The sequence below is a fragment of the Muscardinus avellanarius genome (genome assembly GCF_963383645.1).
Source record: "Muscardinus avellanarius genome assembly, chromosome: 3".
NCBI lineage: Eukaryota > Metazoa > Chordata > Mammalia > Rodentia > Gliridae > Muscardinus > Muscardinus avellanarius.
In genome coordinates this window covers 153,414,047-153,438,621 of record NC_137788.1, presented here as the reverse complement: position 1 = coordinate 153,438,621, position 24,575 = coordinate 153,414,047, and the positions used below count along the sequence as shown (strand labels likewise).

The 24,575-nt window shown below is 39.4% G+C and overlaps 1 protein-coding gene across 1 annotated transcript in view; it reads right to left on the bottom strand.

Annotated features, from left to right (window-relative positions):
- Positions 1 to 24,575, bottom strand: part of CHD2 (chromodomain helicase DNA binding protein 2) — a gene marked incomplete at both ends in the record, with an annotated part of 111,875 nt that overhangs the window by 42,840 nt on the left and 44,460 nt on the right. Inside the window, 11 exons of the mRNA XM_080692751.1 lie at positions 422 to 514; positions 1,203 to 1,299; positions 2,230 to 2,378; positions 3,073 to 3,222; positions 5,229 to 5,300; positions 8,867 to 9,019; positions 9,247 to 9,409; positions 11,832 to 12,020; positions 19,425 to 19,615; positions 20,455 to 20,544; positions 22,913 to 23,129. Of these exons, the coding sequence (XP_080548877.1) occupies positions 422 to 514; positions 1,203 to 1,299; positions 2,230 to 2,378; positions 3,073 to 3,222; positions 5,229 to 5,300; positions 8,867 to 9,019; positions 9,247 to 9,409; positions 11,832 to 12,020; positions 19,425 to 19,615; positions 20,455 to 20,544; positions 22,913 to 23,129 (1,564 nt within the window). The remainder of the gene's footprint in view (positions 1 to 421; positions 515 to 1,202; positions 1,300 to 2,229; positions 2,379 to 3,072; positions 3,223 to 5,228; positions 5,301 to 8,866; positions 9,020 to 9,246; positions 9,410 to 11,831; positions 12,021 to 19,424; positions 19,616 to 20,454; positions 20,545 to 22,912; positions 23,130 to 24,575) is intronic.

The window sequence follows — 24,575 nt, the reverse complement described above, 5'->3', positions numbered from 1 at the left end:
TCCCAAGTTCTTTGGTCAACCTGAAACATGGTAACATCTTTCTAAAATCTCACCTGTGTGGCCTTTCTATCTCCATAAATTACTGCCCTCAGCTTTTGTAGAAATGCCTGGATATAAGGGTGCCACCTCTTGTTCACCTGGTGCCCAGTTTCTACGTTTAGCCCTCGTCTTAGTCTTCCTCACCAACTTCTCCTGTGTGCAGACTCAGGGCAGGAGGGCCCACATCAGTGGTTACCTTCATGGGGAGGACTACAGACCACATCACAACACGGTTACAACTGAGAAACACACTGAGCATGTGACGCGATTCAAGTAAAGGGAAAACGATAGTGGCTAGCAGGAAGAAAGCGCTCACGCCTCACAGACACGAGTAAACATTACTGAAGCAGTACTGAGAACGCTACCACAAAGATCTTCATACCTTAAACTGGGACAGAAGCTCATCTGTGGCACTCGTTGACACTTCATTTTCTCTTGTTTCAGCCAAGCGCAAAATTTCATCTATATCCATTTCCTAAAAGAACAAAAGCAACAGACATGGTTTAAAACAGTCATTAGCATTTGCTGAAAACGTTACATGCAAATAAACCGATTTCCTTTGATATTCTATTTAATTTTACAATCTCAAGTCTTTATCTTTTACATCAAATGTTCCAAATTTTATTTATACTAATAATGAGATGAAACTAGAGAATTAAAAGAAAGACAACTAGGAAGAAAAATAAAGATGGAATCCTTAAATGCTTTATTTGTAGCCGGGTGTGGTGGCGCACGCTTGTAATCCCAGCATTTGAGAAGCTGAGACAGGAGGATTGCGGTTCACGGACAGCCTCAGCTACTTAGTGAGGCCCTCCATAACTTAGTGAGACCCTGTTTCAAAATAAAGAATAAAAAATACCACAAGGGGTGTAGCTCAAAGGTCGAATGCCCTTGGGTCCCACCCACAGACCTGCGGGGGGGGGGGGGTGCTTTATTTGTTTTTTCCTATTCAATTTAGTAAGAGCTTTAATTTTCTAAGAAAAAAAAAAAAGAAGCAGCAGCTATGGCCCTTCAAATAATTACTCTTTTTAAAAAGAGTAATTTTTTAAAAGCCTCAAATAGATTTTTTAAAAGCCTTTAACAGACTCAGAAGCTGCTTCCCAAAATATTTAGATTCTCACAGATGATCCTTCTCAGCAAAGTAAGTTTTCCTCATTCATTACCTGAGGCTCTGACTCCTCCCCTTCAAGTTCTTTGAAGAGATCCTCTGCTCCAAATTTCAAAATAGCTGTCAGCTCCTCTTTATTAAAAGGATTTGAGCTGTAGAAGTAAAATGTAGTTGTAGTCTCTTAGGAATGTAGAACGAGCTCTACAAAGTTATACTTCAGAATATCTATCACTCATACAAGGGCCAAATAACTGGTGAAAAGATAAACTCTGTCCCAAGGAAAATGATCTCACAAACACCTTGTTTTTTATCCACATGGGAGTAAGTAAAGCTAATCTAGTAGAATCACAGAAAATCAACTGTTGCTTACTCATGCAACAGATAGAGATACATGGTTAAGCAAGAAGGATGATTTAATAACATAAGAAAAGAATTCTCTGTCCTTAAAAAGTTATCACTCACCAAGAATTTTTAACCTTCTAACCTCTTGTCCAAAATACAAGAAGCCAAGCATGTCTCACTCATTGTCTTGTATGGAAGATTATATGAATACATTCCCTTTAGGAAGGATTCATTTGACTTCACCTTAAACAGAGCTGCAGCAGGCAATAATCTGGTCAAAATATGAACTTCTAACTACTTTCCTTTTATTCCCGCTGTTATCAGTAAGAAAAAGCACAACAGTCTCCACACAAATATTTGTACCAAAAGTGAAAAAACAGCTGCCAGTTGAGTCTGGTGGAGTCTGTGCGTTAAAATCCAAGGCAATGCTGAGCTGAGCTGAAGCCAAGCACACCGCTTCCCCCGGGCCGAGTCCCAAGTCACAGGAGCAGCCAAAAGCAGAGCAGGAGGGGACAGGAAGAGAGAGAGAGTGCACGCAAGCAGGCGCTGGGGGCAGACAAACCCAAGCAACAAGGAAAGCAAAAGAAAGAGGCAACGCCATCCCCCTACGGTCATGGCCTGTTCTTAAACAAGGGAGAGACTAAAATGTCTGCGGTGGGAATTCTAATAGAATCACATCACATGTTGGTGAGAAATCAACTGGATTCTGCCAGCACTCCCCCATCTTACTCGACACTTACTTGGATCTCCCAGAGTTGTTTTCCAGAACTGTCCGGCCAGTCGTATCCATGCGCTGAATCACCAGATGGTCCAATACCATCTTCTTTTTGGCCCGTTCTATAATCTCCTCTTCCACAGTCCCTTTTGTAACTAAGCGATAAATATTTACCTGTACGAAAAGGAAATGTTATGTTTATGCTCAATCAAAAAACCAAAGTTACCTCTGTCAAAAACCAAGAGGCTGGAAAAGAATCAATTTGTTTTCTACTACCATAAATGACTACATTAGCCATCCACCCAAGTAGGCAGCTGAAGCAGCTGCATTCTCAGAGGACACAGCAGGGTGGAGTCTTCAAGAAATTGCTTTTAGAGATCTGTTATTATAGCATTGTTCTGAGGACAAAAATCTTGCTACAGAATAAGCAGTTCCACTGAGGGAAACTTACAAAAACGGAATCACTGGCCAGAAATACAAAAGAAACACACATATCATTTCCCAGTGTACTTCAGGGCAAACACTGTTATGTGTAAGAACAGATCACCTTCAACAGTGCTAGGATATTTGGCAACTACTCTATTAAAACAAAAAGGTTCAGCTCCAAGTCTATTTATAGCAAATCTTTCTTGGTAAATGCACAGTGAGCGCTGGCGGAGTTTTCAAACACAGAAAGGTTAAGAGTCCTTACTAGCCTCATCTGTGACCCAAAGACATCTTCTTGTCTCTGCCCTAGTTAATAAACTGACAATTGACGGAAATGAAAGAAAAGGGGAGAAAATAGGCTTTTTACAAGCATCCTGAATGGGCTAAGAGAATCTTTCTTATTCCAGCCCCAAAGGCATATCCAGAAACCTCTCCCACTCACCTGCTTCTTCTGACCAATCCTGTGGGCTCGGGCTTGTGCCTGCAAGTCGTTCTGGGGGTTCCAGTCAGAATCAAAGATGACAACTGTGTCCGCTGAAGCCAAATTGATCCCCAGGCCACCAGCCCTTGTCGAGAGCAGGAAACAGAAGTCCTGTACACAATGCAATATACTACTTTATGCAGTGGCCTTCTCAGAAATAGTTTCATAGTCCAATAAGCCCTTACACCTGGAAACCCCTGCAGGTGTGAAGAAAAGTGAGATATGATGGACAACTTTATGGAGGCTAAAAGAAGGTCAGGGACTTCATGGTAGAGGGAATTTTAACCTGATTAAAGGGAAGACTCAGGGCAGCGAACAAAGGAATATAACAGAATCTAATAAGGCAACAGGGGCAAGAGAATTAGTGTTATCTCTTGGCTAAAACTAGGACAACAGAAGTTAATCAAAAAACCAGACAAAATTAATTACAATGAGATTTTGTTCCTGCAGCAAGTTACCAAATCCATATTTCCTAGAGAAAGGCAGATTATGCCATGCAAGACAGTGTGAGCAAGATAGCTATTGACGTAAATCTTCACCCATTTGTTAGGCTGGTGAGGAATATACAAATACGCCACAAAATAGGTCATATATTAAAACTGCTGAGAACACAGGATATTCAGTCTACACAAAACATGGGCATGGGGCGAGCAGAGCAGGTCTAGCCGAAGAAAAGTAAGCAGAAAAGACCCACGCACTGACATCCTGTGATAAGGCTGGGCAGGCACAACGGCCTGTGTCTGAGGGCTCAGAAAATATGTGGGCAGCCAGGCACCGCAGTGCAAACCCGTGATCCCAGTACTCGGAAGGCAGAGACAGGAAGATCACAGGTTTGAAGCTAGCCTCAGCAACTCAGTGAGACTGCTTCCAAATACAAAATAAAAACATAGGGATGAGAATTAGGTGATGATTAACGTTTTTAGTAATTCAACTCTGCTTATCCTTAATGACTCACAGCCTTGGTCCTGAACAAATTAGTACCCAAAATCCCTCAAAGATAAGTCAAATTTTAGGGTATAGAAGTAGCCAGAAGCTGAGCATGGTGACACATGCTTGTAACCCCGGTACTTGGGAGGCTGAGACAAGAGAATCACAGGTTTGAGAACAGCCTCAGCAACATGGCAAGTGTCCCAGCAACTTAGTTGAGACCTTGTCTCAGAATAAAAAACAAAAAGACAAAAAGGGCTGGAAGAGGAGGTATAGCTAAGAGGTAGAATAGCCCTAGGTTCAGTTCCCAGTACTACCCAAAAAAAAAAAGGAGCCAGAATATCAGCCAACTAGGACTATCTGTGAATCTATAGTAACAGAACAGAACAGACTTAAAAGCTTTTTAAGCTCTTCAGAAAGAACACTGAATCTGTTAAATTTAAAAAGAAAATAAAGAAAAAGAAAAAAAACAAGTGTTCTAGACATAGAGATTCAGAGAGGAGCCTCAGCATTCTCTATTAAGCATTTCTTATTCTACGTCTGAACTCCCTCCTCTACACGGCTTTCCACTTGTATTTACACTGCAGCTCTTCTCCCTCACTCCTCTCAAATTCCGTATCATCTGTTAACTTGACATGCACAGACTACACTGCAATGGGTTTCTAATTTGTTGCAAACAGCTCTTATATAGGGGTGCCCAAAACAACATACTTTATATTGTCAAGTTTAAGTGCAACACTTAGTAATTTTATATTGTTAATATTAACCAGAGCAAGAACACTAAGTAAGCTATATCACACTAACAGATTTGAGGTGGCAAACATACTATTTAAGACTTAGTCACCAAAAAGGTACAGAACAGAACCTTCTGATATAATCAACCTATCGCAATTAATCCTGCTGCCCAGCCCTCCCCTCCCTTCGCCTTGTTTTTCTTCCAAGCCCATAAAAATGGTATCCTGAAGCACTGGAGAACTACCATTAATGCAGACCAGGGAAGTTAAGTAAGCATGTATAAGCTTTTATGGACTGACAAACAATAAAATAGGCATCTTTTATATTAGGGATTTCTCTTCTCAAGGCAGAAGAATTGCAATACAAAATGTGTCTGAAACAGAATAAATTCAGCGGAAAGACTTTCCTCTGATTCCGAGCCCAAGTTGCCCAAATAACAAAGCCAGGCAGTGTACCTCAGACCCATCTGCATTGAAGTGATCCAGTGCCTGTTTCCGGATTTCTCCCTTGATGGAACCATCCAGCCGCTGAAAATATAAATCACAAAAAAAATCCTTAAGATCGAACAACAGACTTGCAACCCAAACACTCACTGAGTAAAAACAACTAGCACTCGCTGGCAACGCGCTCTGAAGGGCTATTCACAAGCAGAACGCCGTCCGGGCCGAGACTTCTCGTTACAGCTCAAGGTCAGTGACTTCTGACTCAAAGCTATCTACCTAGGTCTATGCAAGAATCAGAATGGCTGCCAGTACCTATAATGGGAACGATGAAAACCCAGCCTGTGTGTAGAGGCGTGGCTTACATTTGTAGGTTCTGCAGCAATTAGGAAACAGTACCACTGGTGACCCAGTAATGAGCTCCTGCAAAAATGGTGTCTCTTAGGTAATGTGGCTAAAAATACCACTATTGAGTGCTACGTAAACCAAAAATTATGTAGTTATGCTAGAAAAATATTTTGCTAAAACATCAAAAATGTTTGAATTGATTGTATATGCCTGATTTTCCAAAAATTATACTCTGAAATGCGAGTAGGATAGTTCTGCAGAAAAACTACAATGTCAGTTCAAGTGAGCCTCTGGCATTTACTAGTGCATACAAATCTTCAGACAGAACACGTCAGTTCTAGACACAAAGCAACTTTACCATATTGAAAGCATTTAAAACATAAAACAAATGCAGAACAATTATTACCAATATGCTATATATTAAAGCATTCCTCAATATTTTAAATCATTTACACATTCCATCCCCTTACAATCACTATTTCTTTTTTTTTAGTAGTGAGGATGGAACCCAGGGACATTTTACCTCCAAGCTACAACCCCAGCCCTATTTTTTATTCTTTATTTGGAAATAGGGTCTCACTGAGTTGCAGAGGGCGTAAGTAGCTGAGGATGCCCACGAACCGTAACCCTTCTGTCTCAGCCTCCTTAGTGCTGGGATTACAAGTGTGCCCACCGCGCCCGGCTCGATTGCTACTTTGGATGAACAAAATACCACATTTTAACAAAAGGCAAAACTGTCCCAAAAGGGCAGCTGGCTACACTCAGACTAGATCAAGGCCCACTGGACCTGGAGCCCACTCCCAGGGACGCTCCCTTTTGCTTTCTCATTGACTACAACTCTACTCAAGAGCCTTGAGCCAAAGATATATCTAAATGGCAGCTTCATGACCTATATCTAAAATCAGAAAATCTAAATATCCTCCTTTTAATACTCCCATGAATAAAGAAAATTAAGACAATGCCCTAAGTCACTGATTAGATGTTATAGACATGAAGGTAAGGTACTCACTCTAGAAAGAAGAGTGACATGAGGTTTTTTTAAGGGCTGGGGTGGGGAGTGAGGGTGACCAGGGGGTGAGAACCCAAGGGTGACCAGGGGGTGAGAACCCAAGGCCTCATACACACTAGGCAAGCACTCCTCCAAGGCTTCATACACACGAGGCAAGCACTCCTCCGTCAAGAGTAACACGGTCTTCATTTTTTTTTTTTTTTTTTTGGTGGTACTGGAGGTGGAACCCAGAGGCTTTCTACCTCCGGGCTATACTCCCAGACCCATTTTATATTTTATTTGGAAACAGGGTCTCACTTAAGTTGCTGAGAGCCTCACTCAGTAGCTGAGGCTGGCTTTGAACCTGTGTGATCCTCCTGTCTCAGCCTCCCAAGCACGGGGATTACAAGCATGCGCCACCACGCCCGGCCTACGTTCGTGATTTAGAAGACATCATATGATTACCCAGAAATATAAGCTCATAGGGATCAGATCCACTGTGAATGTTCTCTCTCACAACTCCTGTTCAATACAGTACTTTAAACTTTAGCCAGGGCAATTAGGAAAATGGAAGAAATAAAAGGGATACAAACAGCAAAAGAAGAGTTTGCAGATGATAGGATGATCCAATACCTAACAGACCAACAACTCCACCAGAAACCTTCCAGAACTGTTTAAAAAATCAGCACAGTATCAGAATACAGAACTGACATAAAAAAGGAGGAGCTTTCTACACAGCAATAATAAATTTCCTAAGAAAATAATTTTATCACAACAGATTAAAAAATAATTAAATACCTAGGAATTAATCTAACCAAGGAAGTAAAAAGAAAAAAAACGCTATAATAAAAAACTATAGACCACTGAAAAAACTGAAGACATTAGAAAATGGAAAGGTGGCAAATTAATATTGTTAAACTGTCCATGTTAACAAAAGCAATGTACAGATTCAACAGAATTCCCACCTAGGTACCAGTGACATTCTTTACAGAACGAGAAAAAAAAATTCTATAATTCACATGAAAGAATAAAAGCCTCATAAGAGCAACAGCAATTCTGAGCAGTAAGAGGAATGCTGCTGGAGGTAAACAGTTCCTGACTTCAAATGATACTACTGGGCTACAGGAACAAAAAGCGCATGATAAAGGCATAAAAACAGATGTGTTGACCAGCATAACAGAGCAGATAAGCAACACTCAGCAATCAGAGTTGTATGCTCCCTCTCATATGTGGAAGCCAGAGAGAAAAAAGATACAAAAAGGACTTCATGAAAATAGAAGACACCAGCAGACTAGAGGAAAGGAGACAGGAGGAGGGCGGCAAGGGAGAGGGAGGTGTGGGGCGAAAGCAAACAAACTATGCTCTGTGCAGTGCAGATGTGTCACAACCAACCCCACCACTGGTATAACTACTATATATCAACTAAAATTTTAAATTAAAATAACTCCTAATAACCAGAGCACTATAAAAATCCACTCTTAAGTAAACTGAACAGTGTCCGCATCAGAGATAAGCTTCTCATACATTAAAGACCCAGGAAAATACTGCTAGGCTGAACAACTCTTTAACCTTAGAACACAGGGTAGAGGTGAAAAGCTGCACAGGGAGCCCAGAGAAGACGGGAGGGAGGAGGGAGGGAGGGAGGGAGAAGGGAAGAGGGAGGAGGGAAGAGGGAGGAGGGAGGGAGGGAGGGAGGGAGGGAGGGAGAAGGGAAGGAGGGAGGAGGGAAGGAGGGAGGAGGGAAGAGGGAGGAGGGAAGGAGGGAGGAGGGAAGAGGGAGGAGGGAAGGAGGGAGGAGGGAAGGAGGGAGGAGGGAGGAGGGAGGAAGGAGGAGGGAGGAGGGAGGGGTCTCCACTGTGCTGGGGCAGCAGAGTATTAAGTGCTCCAGCCTCACACCGTGGCCAACTCCTTCGGCCAACTCCTTCGGGGAGGTAAACTGTAGCAATGCCGCCACTCTTTTCCCTTCTTTTTTCTTTCTAGGATTTGGGCTCCTGGAATCGGGCTCCTACTTCTTCCCTCTCCACTTTCAGCACACACTTGGAGATTTCCCACACGCTTTCCTCACGCATTCCTCTAATCCTCCCACCCTGCCCTAAAAAAGAATGACGTCCACATGATCGCTTTCATTTAGAATAGCCTAAATTGAGCATGAAGTAAAACTTGAGGCCCTCGGGAACCCTCATCTCAATGTTTTGAGTCTACCTTGGCTGGTATGCAATAGTCTCACGTCCTATCATCTACACTCTTCAAGCCAGGAAACTTGTATTCTGCACTAGAGCAAAGCGAGAGCGCACACTTGGAGTCTGAGCAACCTTACCTGGAAAGGATAGTGCTTAATGGTCAGGTACTCGGCCAGGATGTCCAACATTCTCACCATCTGAGAGAATATAAGGACTCTGTTCCCCCTCTCTCGAAGTCTTGTCAACAGTTTGTCTAAGAGAATCAGCTTCCCGCTGCTCCTGATCAGGGACTGAAGATTTAAAAGACATGTGAATCATTATGTTCAAACACAGAACTGCTGCATTGTGTTTTAACCTGGTGTCTGTGAAACTACGCCTTCCAAGCTTTTCCTAGTTAACAGTTCTCATCTGTAAAGTCTTTTAGATGCTCCTAAAGGGTATCAAGGAGGAAAATGAGCGTTCTATGGGGACTAGACTGTTTTCAAGACAGCAATTATGAACAAGAGGAACCACGCACCAGAAGAATCTCCTGGCCGTTCTCCCTCTCGTTTTCCTCGGGAGGTTTAATCAGGTAGCAGTGGTTGCAGCATTTCTTCAGTTCCATCACAATATTGAGGAAACCAGACGTGCTGCCTCTCGTTCCTTTGGCAAGAGCCTTGTAATTCCTGGTCAGAATCCATCTGAAAACAAAAAAAGCAGAAATACTATTAGATTTAAGGAAATGGAGTTAGGGGAAAGTACAGATAAGAAAACACAGTATTATTTTTTTTTTTTGGGGGGGGCAGTACTGAGGATTAAACCCAGAGGCATTCTCTCTTGAGCTACACCCATAACCCTATTTTTTATTCTTTATTTTGAAACAGAATCTCGGTAAGTTGTGGAGGGCCTCACTAAGTAGTTGAGAGTGGCCAGGAACCTGCGATCCTCCTGCCTCAGCCTCTCATGTACTGAGATTACACACATGTGCCACCACACCTGGCTGAAACACAGTATTATTAAAAACAATAAAAAAGACTTCAAGTTTTAAAAGCAGAGGGGAACTTTTATTTTGTATCTCCTGCCACCAAACTATGATTCCTCTCATCTCTATCAGAACTGGAAGGTTAGGGGATGGAGACATGGCTCAGAGACAGTGTTTGTTTTGCATGCACTGGGCCCCAAGTTCATAACCAACACTGCAAAAGTAAATAAATAAACAAGTCACACTGAACACAAGAATATTTTTAAAAAATCCCCCATATGTTGATACATACACACACACACACACACTTACATAAACATGCTTATATATGGTTAAGTATAGGTATGTGCATGTGTGTATGTGGAAAACAAGGATTATCATATAGTATTTTTACTGCAATTTATAATAAAAAATAAGGATGTAACAAAGTGACATTGGTTAAATAAAAAAGATAAAGCAGGACAGAAGTTATCTATACCATACCCATCAACTATAAGTGTTTTAAAACACCATTTTTTTGTTGTTGTTATTGCTGTTGTTACCGGGGACTGAACTCAAGGACATTCTACCTGTGAATTAAATCTCAAGCCCTATTTTATTCTTTATTTTGAAAAAGGCTCTCACTTAGTTGCGGAGACCTCAGAGTTACTGAGGTTGTTGTCAAACATGATTCTCCTGTCTCAGCCTCCAGATATTAGGATTGTAAGCGTGTGCCACTACACCCAGCTGAAAGAGTATCTCATATAATAAAATTCTAAATACGTAAGTATGGCTTTTACTCATATTTGAATTGAAAGGAGAAATACATGTACTTACCATACTTATGTATAATCCCTAAAGATAAGCAAAATAGAAAAAGTAGGGTTTTTTTTGTAATACTAGTATTAAATTCAGGGGTATTCTCCCTCCAAACTATACCTACAGCCCTTTTTATATTTTATTTTATTTTTATGGTATTGGGGATTGAATTCAGAGGCATTCTACCTCTGAGCTATATCCCAACCCTATTTTTATTTTTTATTTTGAAACAGGGTCTCACTAAGTTGCAGAGGGCCTCACTAAGTAACTGAGGCTGGCCAAGAACCTGCAACCCTTCTATCTTAACCTTCCAGATGCTGGGATTACAAGCATGAGCCACCATACCTGGCTAGTTTTGGGGTTTTTTTTTTTTTTTTGGAAATAGGGTCTCACTAGGTTGCTGAGAGTCTCACTATTTGAGGCTAGTCTCAAACCTTTATTTCTCCTGGCTCAGCCTCTCCAGTACTGGGAGCAATTTAGGCCATCTGCAACTTATTCAACTTATTAAGTCCTGATTCAAAAATAAAAAGGGCTGGGTGTGTAACTCAGAGGTAAAAATTCCCTGGTTCAATCCCTAAGTACCACAACAAATCTTTTTTTTTTTTTTTTTTGGTGGTACTGAGGTTCCTGGAAACCCTTCTACCTCCAGGCTACACTCCCAGACCTATTTTTATATTTTTATTTGGAAACAGGGTCTCTTAAACCAGCGAGGCTGGCTTCAAACCTGCGCGATCCTCCTGTCTCCACCTCCCAAGTGTGGGGATTACAAGCGTGAGCCATCACGCCCGGCCACAAAAAAGAATTTTAATGAATGACAGAAGAGAAATATTTACAAATAAGTACTGCATGCCTGTCTGTTGGTAGGGTTTGAGCATTAAAAACTAACATATACCTCAGATCACTTCCACAGTGAAAAATACTGTGCAAATTCTTACCCAATTCTCTTAAAAGAATAATAAAACTCCTTTTTTCTGACAAAATATAAACTTCTACTTAAGTCTGCATTGAAGTTTCACCAAAAGCAGTACAGATTATTTGTAAATTCTTTTTCTTTTTCTTTTTTTTTTTTTTTTTTTTTTGGTGGTACTGGGGTTCCTGGAAGCCCTGCTACCTCTGGGCTACACTTCCAGACCTATTTTTATATTTTTATTTGGAAACAGGGTCTCCTAAGCCAGCGCATGCGGCTGGCTTCGAACCTGTGTGATCCTCCTGTCTCTGCCTCCCAAGCGCGGGGATTACAAGTGTGCGCCACCACGCCCGGCTTTGTAAATTACTTTTCTAATGGCTTCGTGATACACAGATCTCAAGCCCTTCAGGTAGAATGCTCATAGAAACTTGCTTACTTATAATACTGTTTTTGGAGGACTGACATCTCCACCCGGAGAATCTGCTCCACTTTGGCAGGAAGGGATTTCTCCACATCTTTTTTGACTCTCCGGAGAAGAAAAGGCTCTAGCACCTTGTGAAGACTCTGGTAGCCATTCTCTCTTCCCTTTCCATGGTCTTCTTCAAAATCTTCCCAGAACTCAAACCTGGCAAACAGTTACAGGTGTCACTTGGTTATACATAGAGAAAAGAATACTTTTACAACTAAAATTTCTTTTATAAGGAATTGAATGTGAAATAAAAAAAAGCTCTAATAAAAAAAAGAAAAGAACCTTCCCTTCAAGGTAACACAAAATTTACCCTCCACTAGCTCTTGAATAAATGACAAAGAAAAATAACAAGGAAGGGGAAAACCAACTGATCAATTCCCTCATTTTATGCAGGTTTCCAATTCTCAGACTACACAATGAGTTTATAAAATAGTCTGGTGTATCATGCAATTAGTATGTAACCATAAGTTGTTCTAAGAAAATGGTACATAAAAATTAATCATAAGCCATTTTTAATAAATAGCAATTTCTAGAAGAAATTAAAAAATAGAAGTAAAAAAGCAATTAGTGACAATATTACAGCGATCACTGCTTAAAGGTTAAGGTTAGTGATAAAACTTCCATTAACAATCTTTACTACATAGATTCTATTTAAGTTATAGAAGCCGGGTGTGGTGGTGCACACTTGTAATCCCAGCATTTGGGAAGATGAAACTGGAGGATCCTGCTTCGCAGACAATTTCCACTACTTAGTGAGGCCCTTTGCAATTTAGTGAGATCTTGTTTCAAAATAAAGAATTAAAAAAAAAATAGGGCGGCTGGGGGTATCACTCGGAGGTAGAATGCCCCTCAGTTCCATCCCCAGGACTGAAAGAAAAAAAAAAATTAATAGAAAACTGAGCATGGTGGTACATGCGTGTAATCCCAGTACTTGGGAGGCTAAGACAGAAAAATTGTAGGTTCAAGGACAGCAAGAAGTGAGACTCATCAACCTAGGGAGACCTTGTTTCCAAATAAAAATAGAATAGTACTAGGGGTATCGTTCAAAGATAGAATGCCCCTGGGTCCAATCCCCAATACCTCCCCACAAAAAAAAAAGTTAACAGATTTTAATTACAGTAAATAAGCTTACAGCCCAGACAAGATGATCAACAAAAATGATTCAACTCTAATACTAGCAGAACTTGGAGGCAAACTTAATCAATGAATTCAGATACTTGTAGTCATAATAGTTCTACCTAAACTCTACAGATGAAAGTTTCTCATGTATAAATCATGATCCAGTTGGGTTACTAAATGATGTGAGACAAAAATCTAGAATAGAGAACGATAAAGACATTAATTTCAAGAATAAAAAGTGAGGAAAATTTACTTCATGAGGATTAAGAAAATCGCGCTTTATCCTGCTGCTACAAAGCCAACGGAGCGCTTACAAAACCAGCGTAGTTCTGTGCATGGAGTGAAGCTCGGTAGCAAAGGGCATACTGTTAATGGACTGAGGCTATACAGGGATGCTGAGTCGCTCTGCTGAGATCTGTTCAGCGTCTCCAGGGGTGCGTCCTAAGACAAGTGCCAGACTAAAACCCAGGCGACCAACATGACTAGAACTATGAAAGACTCAAGGCATAAGCTCTCCAGTAAGACTAAATCTGGGGCAGCGCGTGTCAACAATGTCAGTGGACACAGTGGCTTTAAGAGTCCACTGTCATTTCTGAACTCAAAATGGCCAAGTCCTTCATCAGCTATTGCTCTGTAGATCAATAGCAGCCTTAATAATAGCATCTGATATAATTGAAATCCCTGAAAAATAAAATTACCTTCAGGATAAAGTGTGTGTGTGTGTGTGTGTGTGTGTTAGATGTAAAATCCTCCAACATAATAAAGCTAAGGTAAGTATTCTAAGAATATAAGATTCATGAGGAATTAAAATTAAATAAGAGAACTTAAACAATATAAACGGAATGATCCCCACAGTAGGGATGATTCACATACAAAACACGTGAAGCAACCGAAAATCAGTAGGATCGTCACTCTCACAGATTGTTTTCTGAACACCTACAAGATGATTTCAGGAAAGTAATTTAACTTACTCAACATTAGTAAATAATACTAGTCTAATGAATTTGATTTACTTCCTACTGCTTTAGGCAACAAATATTTCCACCTACCTAATGGTATTCTTCCTGTGTTAAGGAAGTTACTATGAGATACAATTTCTTTTAGATACACACAGAGGATATCTATATCATTCACATGTTTCTGAAATGCCCATGGTTGCTTTCTCTCTAACCAACAAAAATGAGTTGTTGCTACAAAACTATATGGTCTACATGCCAAAAATATTTACTAATTTATTAAGAAAGAGTTGCGAGCCAGGTATGGTGGCTCACACGTATAATCTCAGCATCCGGGAGGCTGAGATCTGAGGTTCACGGACAGCCTCAGCTACTTAGAGAGGCCCTTTGCAACTTAATGAGAACCTGTCTCAAAATAAAGAATAAAAAATAGGGCAGGGGGTATATCTCAGAGGTCAAATGACCCTGGGTTCCATTCCCAGACCTGCAAAAAAAAAAAAAAAAAAAAAAAAAAGGAAGAAAGAAAGAAAGAAAAAGTTGCTGTTCTGCAACAGATAATTACTAACTTATAAAATTACATATATTAAAGCATTTAGGTCATAGTAGTGAATGTCCAGACCAAAATGTCAACAGTGCTAAAACTAAGAAATTCTGCACTAAGAAGGCATTGGAAGAAAGGATGTAGAAAGGGTTCCTTCCCAGATAAACACTGTCCTGAGAATGCCTGCAAAGAAGAAAAAAAATAAAGAGAAGCCAATTTAAGTCTGTTTTATTAAGTGTAGTAATGAGGGCAACAGAGATAGTGGAGTTTCTCTACTCATCTTCTAAAAAGACTTAAACTATCCTTCATAAATCGAGAACACGAAAGGATGGCCAGAAACAAATATGCTGCTAATAAGCCTGCCTACTAAGGAACACTAAAGGAAGCCTCAAGAGCAACCTGAATCCACAGGAGTAAGTGACGATGTATTGGAATAAAGTTTCCTGAAAAGAAAAATCTGTGTGAACCAATGATATCACTATTTTGTTGGATTTATAAGAAGAGGTGAAAATGGAGTTATGAAGGAGCAAAGTTGTTATAATTTACTAAAATTAAGTCTGTATTAACCTGAAGATTGTAACAAGATGAAAAATCCCTACATAAATCGATACAAAAATAATTTTAGTGAAAATATTTGCAGCTGGATTAAATAGCACACTAAAAATATTCACTGAAACAAAAGAAGGCTGTAAAGAAAAATAGTAACAAAATATATGGCATGTGGGAAAACAAAAGCAAAATTACAGAAATAGATCCAACCACATCACTATTGATATTAAATATGATAGATTAAACATTCCAATAAAAAGGCAGAGATTATTGACCAAGTGTGTGTGGTCAACAAAAGACACATATAGGCTGAAAGTTAAATGATGGAAACTGATACACCATACAAACTACAAACAGTAACCAGAAGAATGGTGAGGAACTATAACAAATAACACAACAAAGACTTCAGGAGAAGGAACATTAGAGGTAAAAGTGAGACATTTCAAAATGATGAAAAGATCAATACACTTGGATATATAACCATTCAAATGTATATGCACCTAGTAACAAAACCCAAAAATAATAAAGAACTGATACCTGAAGGAAGTCAAATATTCTACATCTATTATTAAAAATTAACATATTTAGAGCAGGCATGGTGGCACATGCTTGTAATCCCAGTACTTGGGAGGCTGAGACAGGAAGGGTGACAGGGTCGAGGTCAGCCTCAGTAACTTAGTTAAGCCCTCCACAATTTGGTGAGACCCTGTTTCAAAATAAAAAATAAAAAATATGGCTGGGGGTGTAGCTTGAAGATAGAATGCCCTGAGGTTCAATCCCCAGTACCACAAAAATAAATGAATAAATAAATAATATATTTTGCTCACAATATTTGGCAGAACTAGACAAGAAGCCAGCAAAGACAAGTAAGACTTGAATAACACTATTATCAAAGTTGATGTAATGGACATTTACAAAAACTCCTACACAACAAAAATATAGTACACGTTATTTTTCGTATTATTTTTTCCAGCACAAAGAATATTCTCCAGGACAAAAAACATACTAGACTATGCAACAAATCATATTAAATTCAATTAAAGGCATGTTCTGCAACTAACACACACACAAAAAAAACCTGAACTATAAGCCATTTGGAAAAATCCCTAAATAATTGGAAAGTAAACAAGCTTCTAAAAAAACCTATACATTGAGGAAGAATTCAAAGACAAATTAGAAAATAGATTAAACTGAATGTACACTGGAACAGAAGATAACATTTATGTAATGGTGCTACAGCAGTGCACAGAGATATACTCATGCCTTTATGAACGCTTAGTGAAGTAAAAGGTCTTAAGCCAATAATAAAGCTGCACCCCTTAAAAGAGAAAACAAAATAAAAACAAGCAAAGGAAAGAAATATTAAAGACAAGAGCAGAGCTGGGCAAAGCAGAACACATCTGTCATCCCACTACTCGGGAGTCTGAGAAAGATTGCTGGTTCAAGATCAACCTCAGCAATTTAGCAAGACCTTGTCTTAAAATAAAATAATAAAATAGGACTGGGGTATTACTCTGAGGTAGAATACCTCTGGGTCAAATCCCAGTACCAAAAAGAAAAAAAGAGAGAGTAAAAAATAAATAAAATAAAAAGCAAAATTCATTTAAAAGAAAAGCATCAACTGGTTCTTTGAAAACATCAACAAATTTACTCTCAGCTAGAACTGACAAAGAAAAAAAAGATGATAAATTAACAAGACAAAAAAATTTTGATTACTACTGGGTCTTTAAAAATAAAAAGGATTATGAGGGAATATTATAACTTTATGCCAAGAAACCAGAAGTTAGATAAAATGGGTAAAACAAGGCCACAAACTAACAAGACCGAGTAGAAGATACAGAAAATATGAATAAAACTTTAACTAGAAAAAAATAAGAAAGGTTGTGACCTTTGGTTAGTCAAATCTGTATTAGATATGTTACCAAAAGCATAATACATAAAAAGGAATTGATAAGTTATATTTTAAAGTTAAACACTTCTGCTCTTCAAAAGACAACACTAAGAAAACGATAAGCCAAAGCCTGGGAGAATACATCTGTAAGTCATATACTGATAAAGTATTTGTATGTGGAGTGTTTTCAATAGAAAAATCCCTAATTCATAACAAAACACACAATCCAATTCTCTTAAATGGCAAACCACTGAATAGATATTTCATTAAAGATACACAAATAGCCAATAAGCAAATAGATGTCCAATATCATTAATCACTTTGGAAAAGTAAGCCAAAAGAACCATGAGGTATAAAACCACCAGAGGGATAGAATCAAAGACTGATGATACATCAAGTACTAGTGACAACAACAGAGAAATTACAATCTTCAAAATTGTCTCATGGAAATGTACAATGGTGTGGTCACTTGTGCAAATGGCACAGTGGTTTCCAGAATGTTAACTTTCCAAACAACCCCAGAAATTCCACTGCTAAGTATCTAACCAAGGGAAATAAAAATGTATGTCTACACAAAGACATAATAACCCCAATCAACTGGTGACTAGATATGCATACAATAAATTATAACCCATAAAACTGAATGACTAGTAACAGACCCTATGACACGGATGAATCTCAACACAATACACTAAACCAGGCGCGGTGGCACACACTTAATCCCCACACTCCCAGAGGCTGAGACAAGAGGATCACACAGGTTCGAAGCCAGCCTCAGCTACTTAGCGAGGCTCTCAACAACTTAGTGAGACCCTATTTCCAAGTAAAATAGAAAATAGGTCTAGGAGTATAGCCCAGAGGTAGGAAGCCTCTGGGTTCCACCACAGTATAAAAAAAAAAAAAAAATGCTAAACAAAAGAAGCCAGAAGTAAACGACTACAAATTAAGATTCAATGTATAAGAAACTTCTAGAGAACTTATAGTTCCAGAGATGCAAGCTCACTACTGGTTGCCCAGGGGTAGAAGCAGAAGCAGAGACTAAGAGCAGATAGGAAGAAACTTTTGAGGGTGAAGGAAATATTCCAACACTGGGTAATGCTAATGATTACACAACTCCATAAATTTACTTTACAATATTGCATACAATGGTATAGATTATGGCATATAAATTATATCTCAAAAAGCTATTTTTTTCAAACAAATGTAAATTAATGACACATTGGGTAAGGAACCATTTCTATGTTGTTCATTAGATGGTCCAAATACATAGTCTTTGGCACATAGTAGGCACCCAAATTTTTTCTAACTTCAAAACAAACAAAAAACTGGGGAGCATTTATCTGTCATCTACACAGCTATTCACTGGACTGTTTACTTACAGCCAAGTGCTACCTCAGACAATTTGAACCAGATGAATACAAACAAGGTCCTAGGGTTGCTGCAGGCATAACTCAATGACCTGGGACAAAGAGGTGCTACATAGAAAACAAAGCAGGGTAGAGAGGATGAGCCTAACAGGCTTCTCCGCATTGGGTAGTCTGAGACGGCCTCTGAGAGAAGGTGGTCCTGTAAGATGAGGCAAAAATATTAAGGTGGCTACCACATAAAGAGAAAGAGCAATCCAGACAGGGCAGAAAAGAGTAAAGGTTTAGCTTGTGTATAGGACACAGATGTCACCAGAATGGCTGGAGCATGAGGAACAGGAAAAGTGGAGTGAGTTAAGACTATCTTCAAGGGGCCAGAGGGAGTAAAAATCTTCCAAATTAGAATAATGAATTTAGATTTCATTCTAAGCATTACTGAACACCACTGGATGATTTTAAGTTTCATAAAAATGTGTATATGATCTCTCCTATTAAAACATTTTCAATAAAGACATTCTGTAATTTTCTAATAATGGTTTCAGTATGACCTAAAGATGATGCGTTGGTTAATGAAGATTTGAGCCAGGCTCAGTAACCCCATCTACTCGTGAGGCTGAGGAAGGAGGATCACAAGTTCTAGACATGCCTAAGCAACTTAGGGAGAGTGGTCTCAAAAAATCAAAAGGGCTGGGATATAATACAGTGGTAGAAGCTTGCTTATCATGTTGAAGACCCTGGGTTCAATCCCCAGTAATGAAGAAAATAAAAATAAAAAGTTTGGTACTTAAGCTATGTTTCAATGCTTGCTAGATATGTACCTTGCATGCTTCATTTCAATTATACCAATTACCTTATAAAAATAGTGAGAAAATCTGATGTTTCCTATCTAAGTCTTCTTTCTCAATGTTTTAACTAATTTAAACTCTTAGTAGACAATAGGCTTTCCTCCTTAACACGCTAATTTCTGTACCTACCACTTATTATGGAAGCTTTTACTACTGTTGCTCCTGCCTTGATTTAATGCTTTGCTCTCCCCAAACCACACCATCTGTTTTTCCTGAGCCCTTTATTAAGAAGGTTAAAGAAGCATTGGCATTTCAGACATTCTAGCATCTTTGAAACACATAGGAAGGAGCTTACTTCTCCGGCATAATAAAGTGCAGCAAGGACCAGAGCTCCTTGAGGGAATTCTGAAGAGGAGTGCCCGTAATCAGGAGCCTATGGTTGGACTTGAAATCAATCAGAGTTTTATACAATAAAGAGTCATCATTCTTCAACCGATGGGCTTCATCCACTCCCAGAAAGGCCCAGTTAATACTGCCCAGCACAGTCTAGTAAAAACAAAACAGAACGAGCCACCAGGTCAGAAAGGAACCCCAAAGTGCTTTCAAGAGTTATCTCTTTACAAATACCATCCCAAAGGTATACACAGTAATCCTTCACTGACTTAATATTAGGACTCTTTGGCTTATTCTCTTAGATAACAGATTGGTATCTAGTCAAAGGAACACATCATCTAAAAGTTAAGGCAAGTCTCTTACACCAGGTATTACTGCATGCCCCAAAGCAAAAAAAAAAAAAAAAAAAAAACCTGGTATGCTGAGCAAAAACAAAACAAAAATGCACATGATTCTGCATTCTCCTCTAAAGTAAGATTCTTGTCTTACCTATATGCCACCCCCACCCTGAATCACAGAAACACAAAGAGCCAATAAAATGAACTTGTCTGCACATATTACTACCGTAATACACTTCTTAGTAACTACAGAAAGGAATTATTTAAAGAGCTTAACTTTTCTCAAAGATCATCAGCTAACTGTTTCAGAGAAATGCCTCAACAGTGGTATGACAGGGAATGCTCCCAATGGTACTCAAGCCCCTTTCCAATGCCTACCTGTGATCTCTCAGAGTTACTGGCTTCAATGCCCTTCCATCTGATAAATTCAACTGCCTACGCAACCTAGGTTCTCCTCCAACTGTAAGGTTCTGTTTTCTATTTATAACTTTATTATTCTTTGAATATGTTTTGGTTAGTCCACTGGCTTCACACACACACATACACACACACACACACACACACACACTAATAAAACAAGTGGGAGGCAGAGACCCTACTATTTAGATAAATCACACTGGACAAGAATTAGCATTTTAGTTACCAATTACACACCTTATCTTTTAAGAGAATCTCATATGTTGTTATAAGTGCATTGAACTTGAGCCTTTTGGTTTGGGAATGAATCCATTCATATTCCCGTATCTGTAAGAGAAAATGGTAATTACAATACAATTTCAACTTCTGCTTTTTAAGTAATAAATCTTATGCTAGATACAACAAAAACATGTCAAGTTAAAAAATCAATCACGCCAGGCGTGGTGGCACATGCTTGTAATCCCCGCGCTTGGGAGGCTGAGACAGGAGGATCGCACGGGTTCAAAGCCAGCCTCAGCTACTGAGTGAGGCTCTCAAGCACCTTAGTGAGACCCTGTTTCCAAATAAAATATAAAATAGGTCTGGGAGCATAGCCCGAAGGTAGAAAGCCTCTGGGTTCCACCCCCAGTACCACCAAAAAAAAAAAAAAAAAAAAAAAAATCAATCAGAACTAATAAATAGCTGATACAGTCTGAATTGAGTAAAATAAACAAAGTATATAGCAGTATGAAAATTAAAACACAGATCACTGAGCAGTAAAGACTTTATTGTTCAAATTTAAATAAATTCACCCTAAGATACAATTGATCAAAAATTGAATTCATCGGCAATTAAACCTTGGCGGCTTCAACTTGAAGGGACCTTCCAATTCCCTAGAATTTTCTTAAGGAAATGCAATTTTATGACTTTTTAATGTCATATTAAGAAGCAAAACAAACACTAATACATGGCTCCATCAAAAATTCCATTAATCATGGAAAAAAAGAGGTGTGTCCCCCAAGAAAAAAGAAAGGGAGGCTTACAGGATAAAAATATAATTTAACATAAATAGAAAATAAAGCCAATAAAAAACAACACCCACAAAAACTAGCATACTTCCCCCTGAAGTATGATCAGACACTTGGCAGGCACAATGACTAATGAAAGTTTCTGTAGTTTATCAAGACAGACACCAAAGACCAGGGCAAGGCACAGTTATAGATGATCACCACCAAACAGAAAGGACCAAAGAAAATGTCTTCAACTTAACAACTTTCAGTTTGCTTTGTCTGCCTTCACCTTTGGAAACAAGGCTTAAGGCTATTTTTCACAATCTAAACAGGTCTTTTAAGCTGGACGTGGCGGCACACATCTGTAATCCCAGTACTTGGGAGGCTGAGACAGGAGGATCGCAGGTTTGCGGTCAGCATCAGCAAACCTAGGCTCTCCGTAACTTAGGGAGACCCTGTTTCAAAATAAAGAAGAGAAAATAAGGCTGAGGGTGTAGCTTAAAGGTGGAATGCCCCTGGATTCAATTCCCAGTACCACACAAAAAAAAAAAAAAATTTTTTTTTTCTGAGGATTCCTGGTGGCTTGCTCTTACAACAAGCAACCTCCCAGAAACAAGTTTCAAACCATGGTGAAAGAGCAAAGCTCTGGGACCAGACACAACTGTGCTCCCTGCTCTAGTTCTACCTGCTCTGACTGGCCTAGGACCAGGGTTAGACTCTCTGGGTCAGTGTCTTCATCAGTTGGAAAGACTACCATCAACTTTGAAGATCATGAGGATTACAGGTAAGATAATAAAATAATAACAAAAACACCCAACACAAGGCCGGGCACAAAGTAGGTGCTTTCTTATGTCACTGTGTTCTAAATTCATGATGCCCAAATTCAAGTTTGTTAGCAAAGAATTCTTATTTCTAAAGCCCTTAAATGTATTGTTTACCTTTACTTTTATTTTATTTCTTATGAGCTATGCAACCTCACCAGTTTAAGAGATTTTGGAAACAAATTCTAAGACTTTGACTATTTTAATAGCTCTCCGATCAATGAGCATTATTAACTCTCCACAAGGTATTAATTCTATTTCATAACCTTATACATAGTGGTCTTAAAAATACCAAGAACAGGAAGAAGAAAAACAGTACTACAATTCACCTAAAAAAGACTCCCTCCCATTCATATACTGCCGCTGGTTTTCTTTAAATAGTAAACACATGTTTTAAAGAATATCTAAGTTGTACTTTTATTATATATACATGTAAGTATATACACACACACACATATATAGATATATATATATATATGTATATATATAAAGATAAGTCCTAGTATTGGGGACAACACACAATATCATAATAACAATGTTACTAAAGACTTCAGCAATAATTCTACAAAAGTTTTTGTTGTTGTTGCCTTTCTTTTTTCTCTTTTTTTTTTTTTTTTTTTTTTTGTGGTCCTGAGGATGGAACCCAGGGGCATTCTACCTGCAAGCTACACCCCTAGCCTGATTTTTTATTCTTTATTTGAAACAGGGTCTCACTGAGTTGCACTGAGTTGCAAAGGGCCTTACTAAATGACTGAGGTTGTCTGTGAACTGCAATCCTCCTGCTTCAACCTTCCGAATGCACCATGCCCAGCCTAGAAGAGTTTTCAGGTCAATTTCCAAAACGCATGTACAACATAAATTCTATCCCAACTCCTGTTTACACACCGTATTCCTGCTCATCAGGTCTCCTATGTAAACCACGACGTTAATCTCAGGAGCCCAGACTTCAAACTCCCTCTGCCACGAGGTGAGCGTGGATAAAGGGACGACTATGAGGAAGGGTCCATACAGCTGGTGCTGGTGGAACAGGTAGGAGAGGAATGATATGGTCTGGATGGTCTTTCCGAGGCCCATTTCATCAGCAAGGATTACACTGTTACTTCTGCAGGGGGAAAAAACATCATTAGTCCATCAAAAGAAAAGTGTGTGCACAAACAGCAGAAACGATTCACGCTGACAGTAGAGAAGAGCATGACAAGGATCCTCGGATGCGCTCCCCTTGTCTGCAGTCACTTAAGGCTTTTCACAGGGGGAAAGCAGAGCCATAAGTAGCAGAAAAATAAGTAATTTATTAGTATCTTCAAGATTCGGATTACTAGGAGAACTTGTTCAAGCTATGTTCTCTACTTTGCACTTAGGGCTTTGAATTACATTATCTTCCACAGCTTACTCCTTTTAGCAGAGACGGTAGGTTTTATTACAGGTGTATACAACTATGTAACCTTGGCTCCCGTTAATATAAAAAATATGAATAGACTAGCTGTAAGCATTGCTGGTGAATCCTACAGCCTGCCGGCCACACAACTTGACCCAAATGACCCACCCCACCCACTGCATATGACTGGGTTGTTTGACACTGCCCACAGTATTCCCTAGACCCACGCACTCCAGGTGCATAGGCTGTCCTTTAAATATACCATAGTCTAAATCAGGGGTAGGCTACAGATCAGGCTTCTGGACAGAACCTCACCCTACACCTACTGAAGGAGCATACCTCAGGAGAGATGAGGGTGTGTATTTTTGTGTTTGGCGGGGTCTGGGGATGAACCCAGGGACAACCTCCAAGCTATATCCCCTGTCCTAATTTTTATTCTTTATTTTGAAACAGGTTCTCACTAAGTTCCAGAGGACCTCACTAAGTAGCTGAGGCAGTCTGTGAACAATGATCCTCTGGTCTCAACCTCCCGAATGCTGGGATTACAAGCGCTCACCACCACGCCTGGCGGAGATTTTTTTTTTTTTTTTTTTTTTTTTTTGCGGTACTGGGGACGGAACCCAGGGGAAATCTACTTCCGAGCTATACCCCCGGTCCTAGTTTTTAGTCTTTATATTTTTTGAAACAAGGTCTCACTGAGTTGCAAGGGGCCTCCCTAAGTAGCTGAGGCTGACCACGAAGTGTGATCCTCCAGTCTCCACTTCCCAAATGCTGAGATTACAAGCATACACTACCGCCCGGCTAGGATTTGTAATTTTAACAAGCACCTTTGGAGATTCTGATGCACCTGTTCAAATGCTGCTTAAAGAAATGGGCTGGATTTCCATAGGATATTAATAAAAAAATTTTTTAAGAAATTGCCCGAGTTGGGAAAGTATGTTTGGGAATTAGAAAGTAGCCCACTCGGCAGGAATTGGGAAGTTGTGCATGGCATAGGTTGCAAACATTTTAAAATAAGGCCACTGGTTGGGTGTGGTGACACATGCTTGTAATCCCAGCATTTGGGAAGCTAAGGCAGGAGGAAATCAGGTTCAGAGTCAGCCTCAGCAACTTAGTGAGGCTCTTGGCAACTTGGCACGACTCTGTTTCAAATAAAATAAGGCTGAGGGTGTA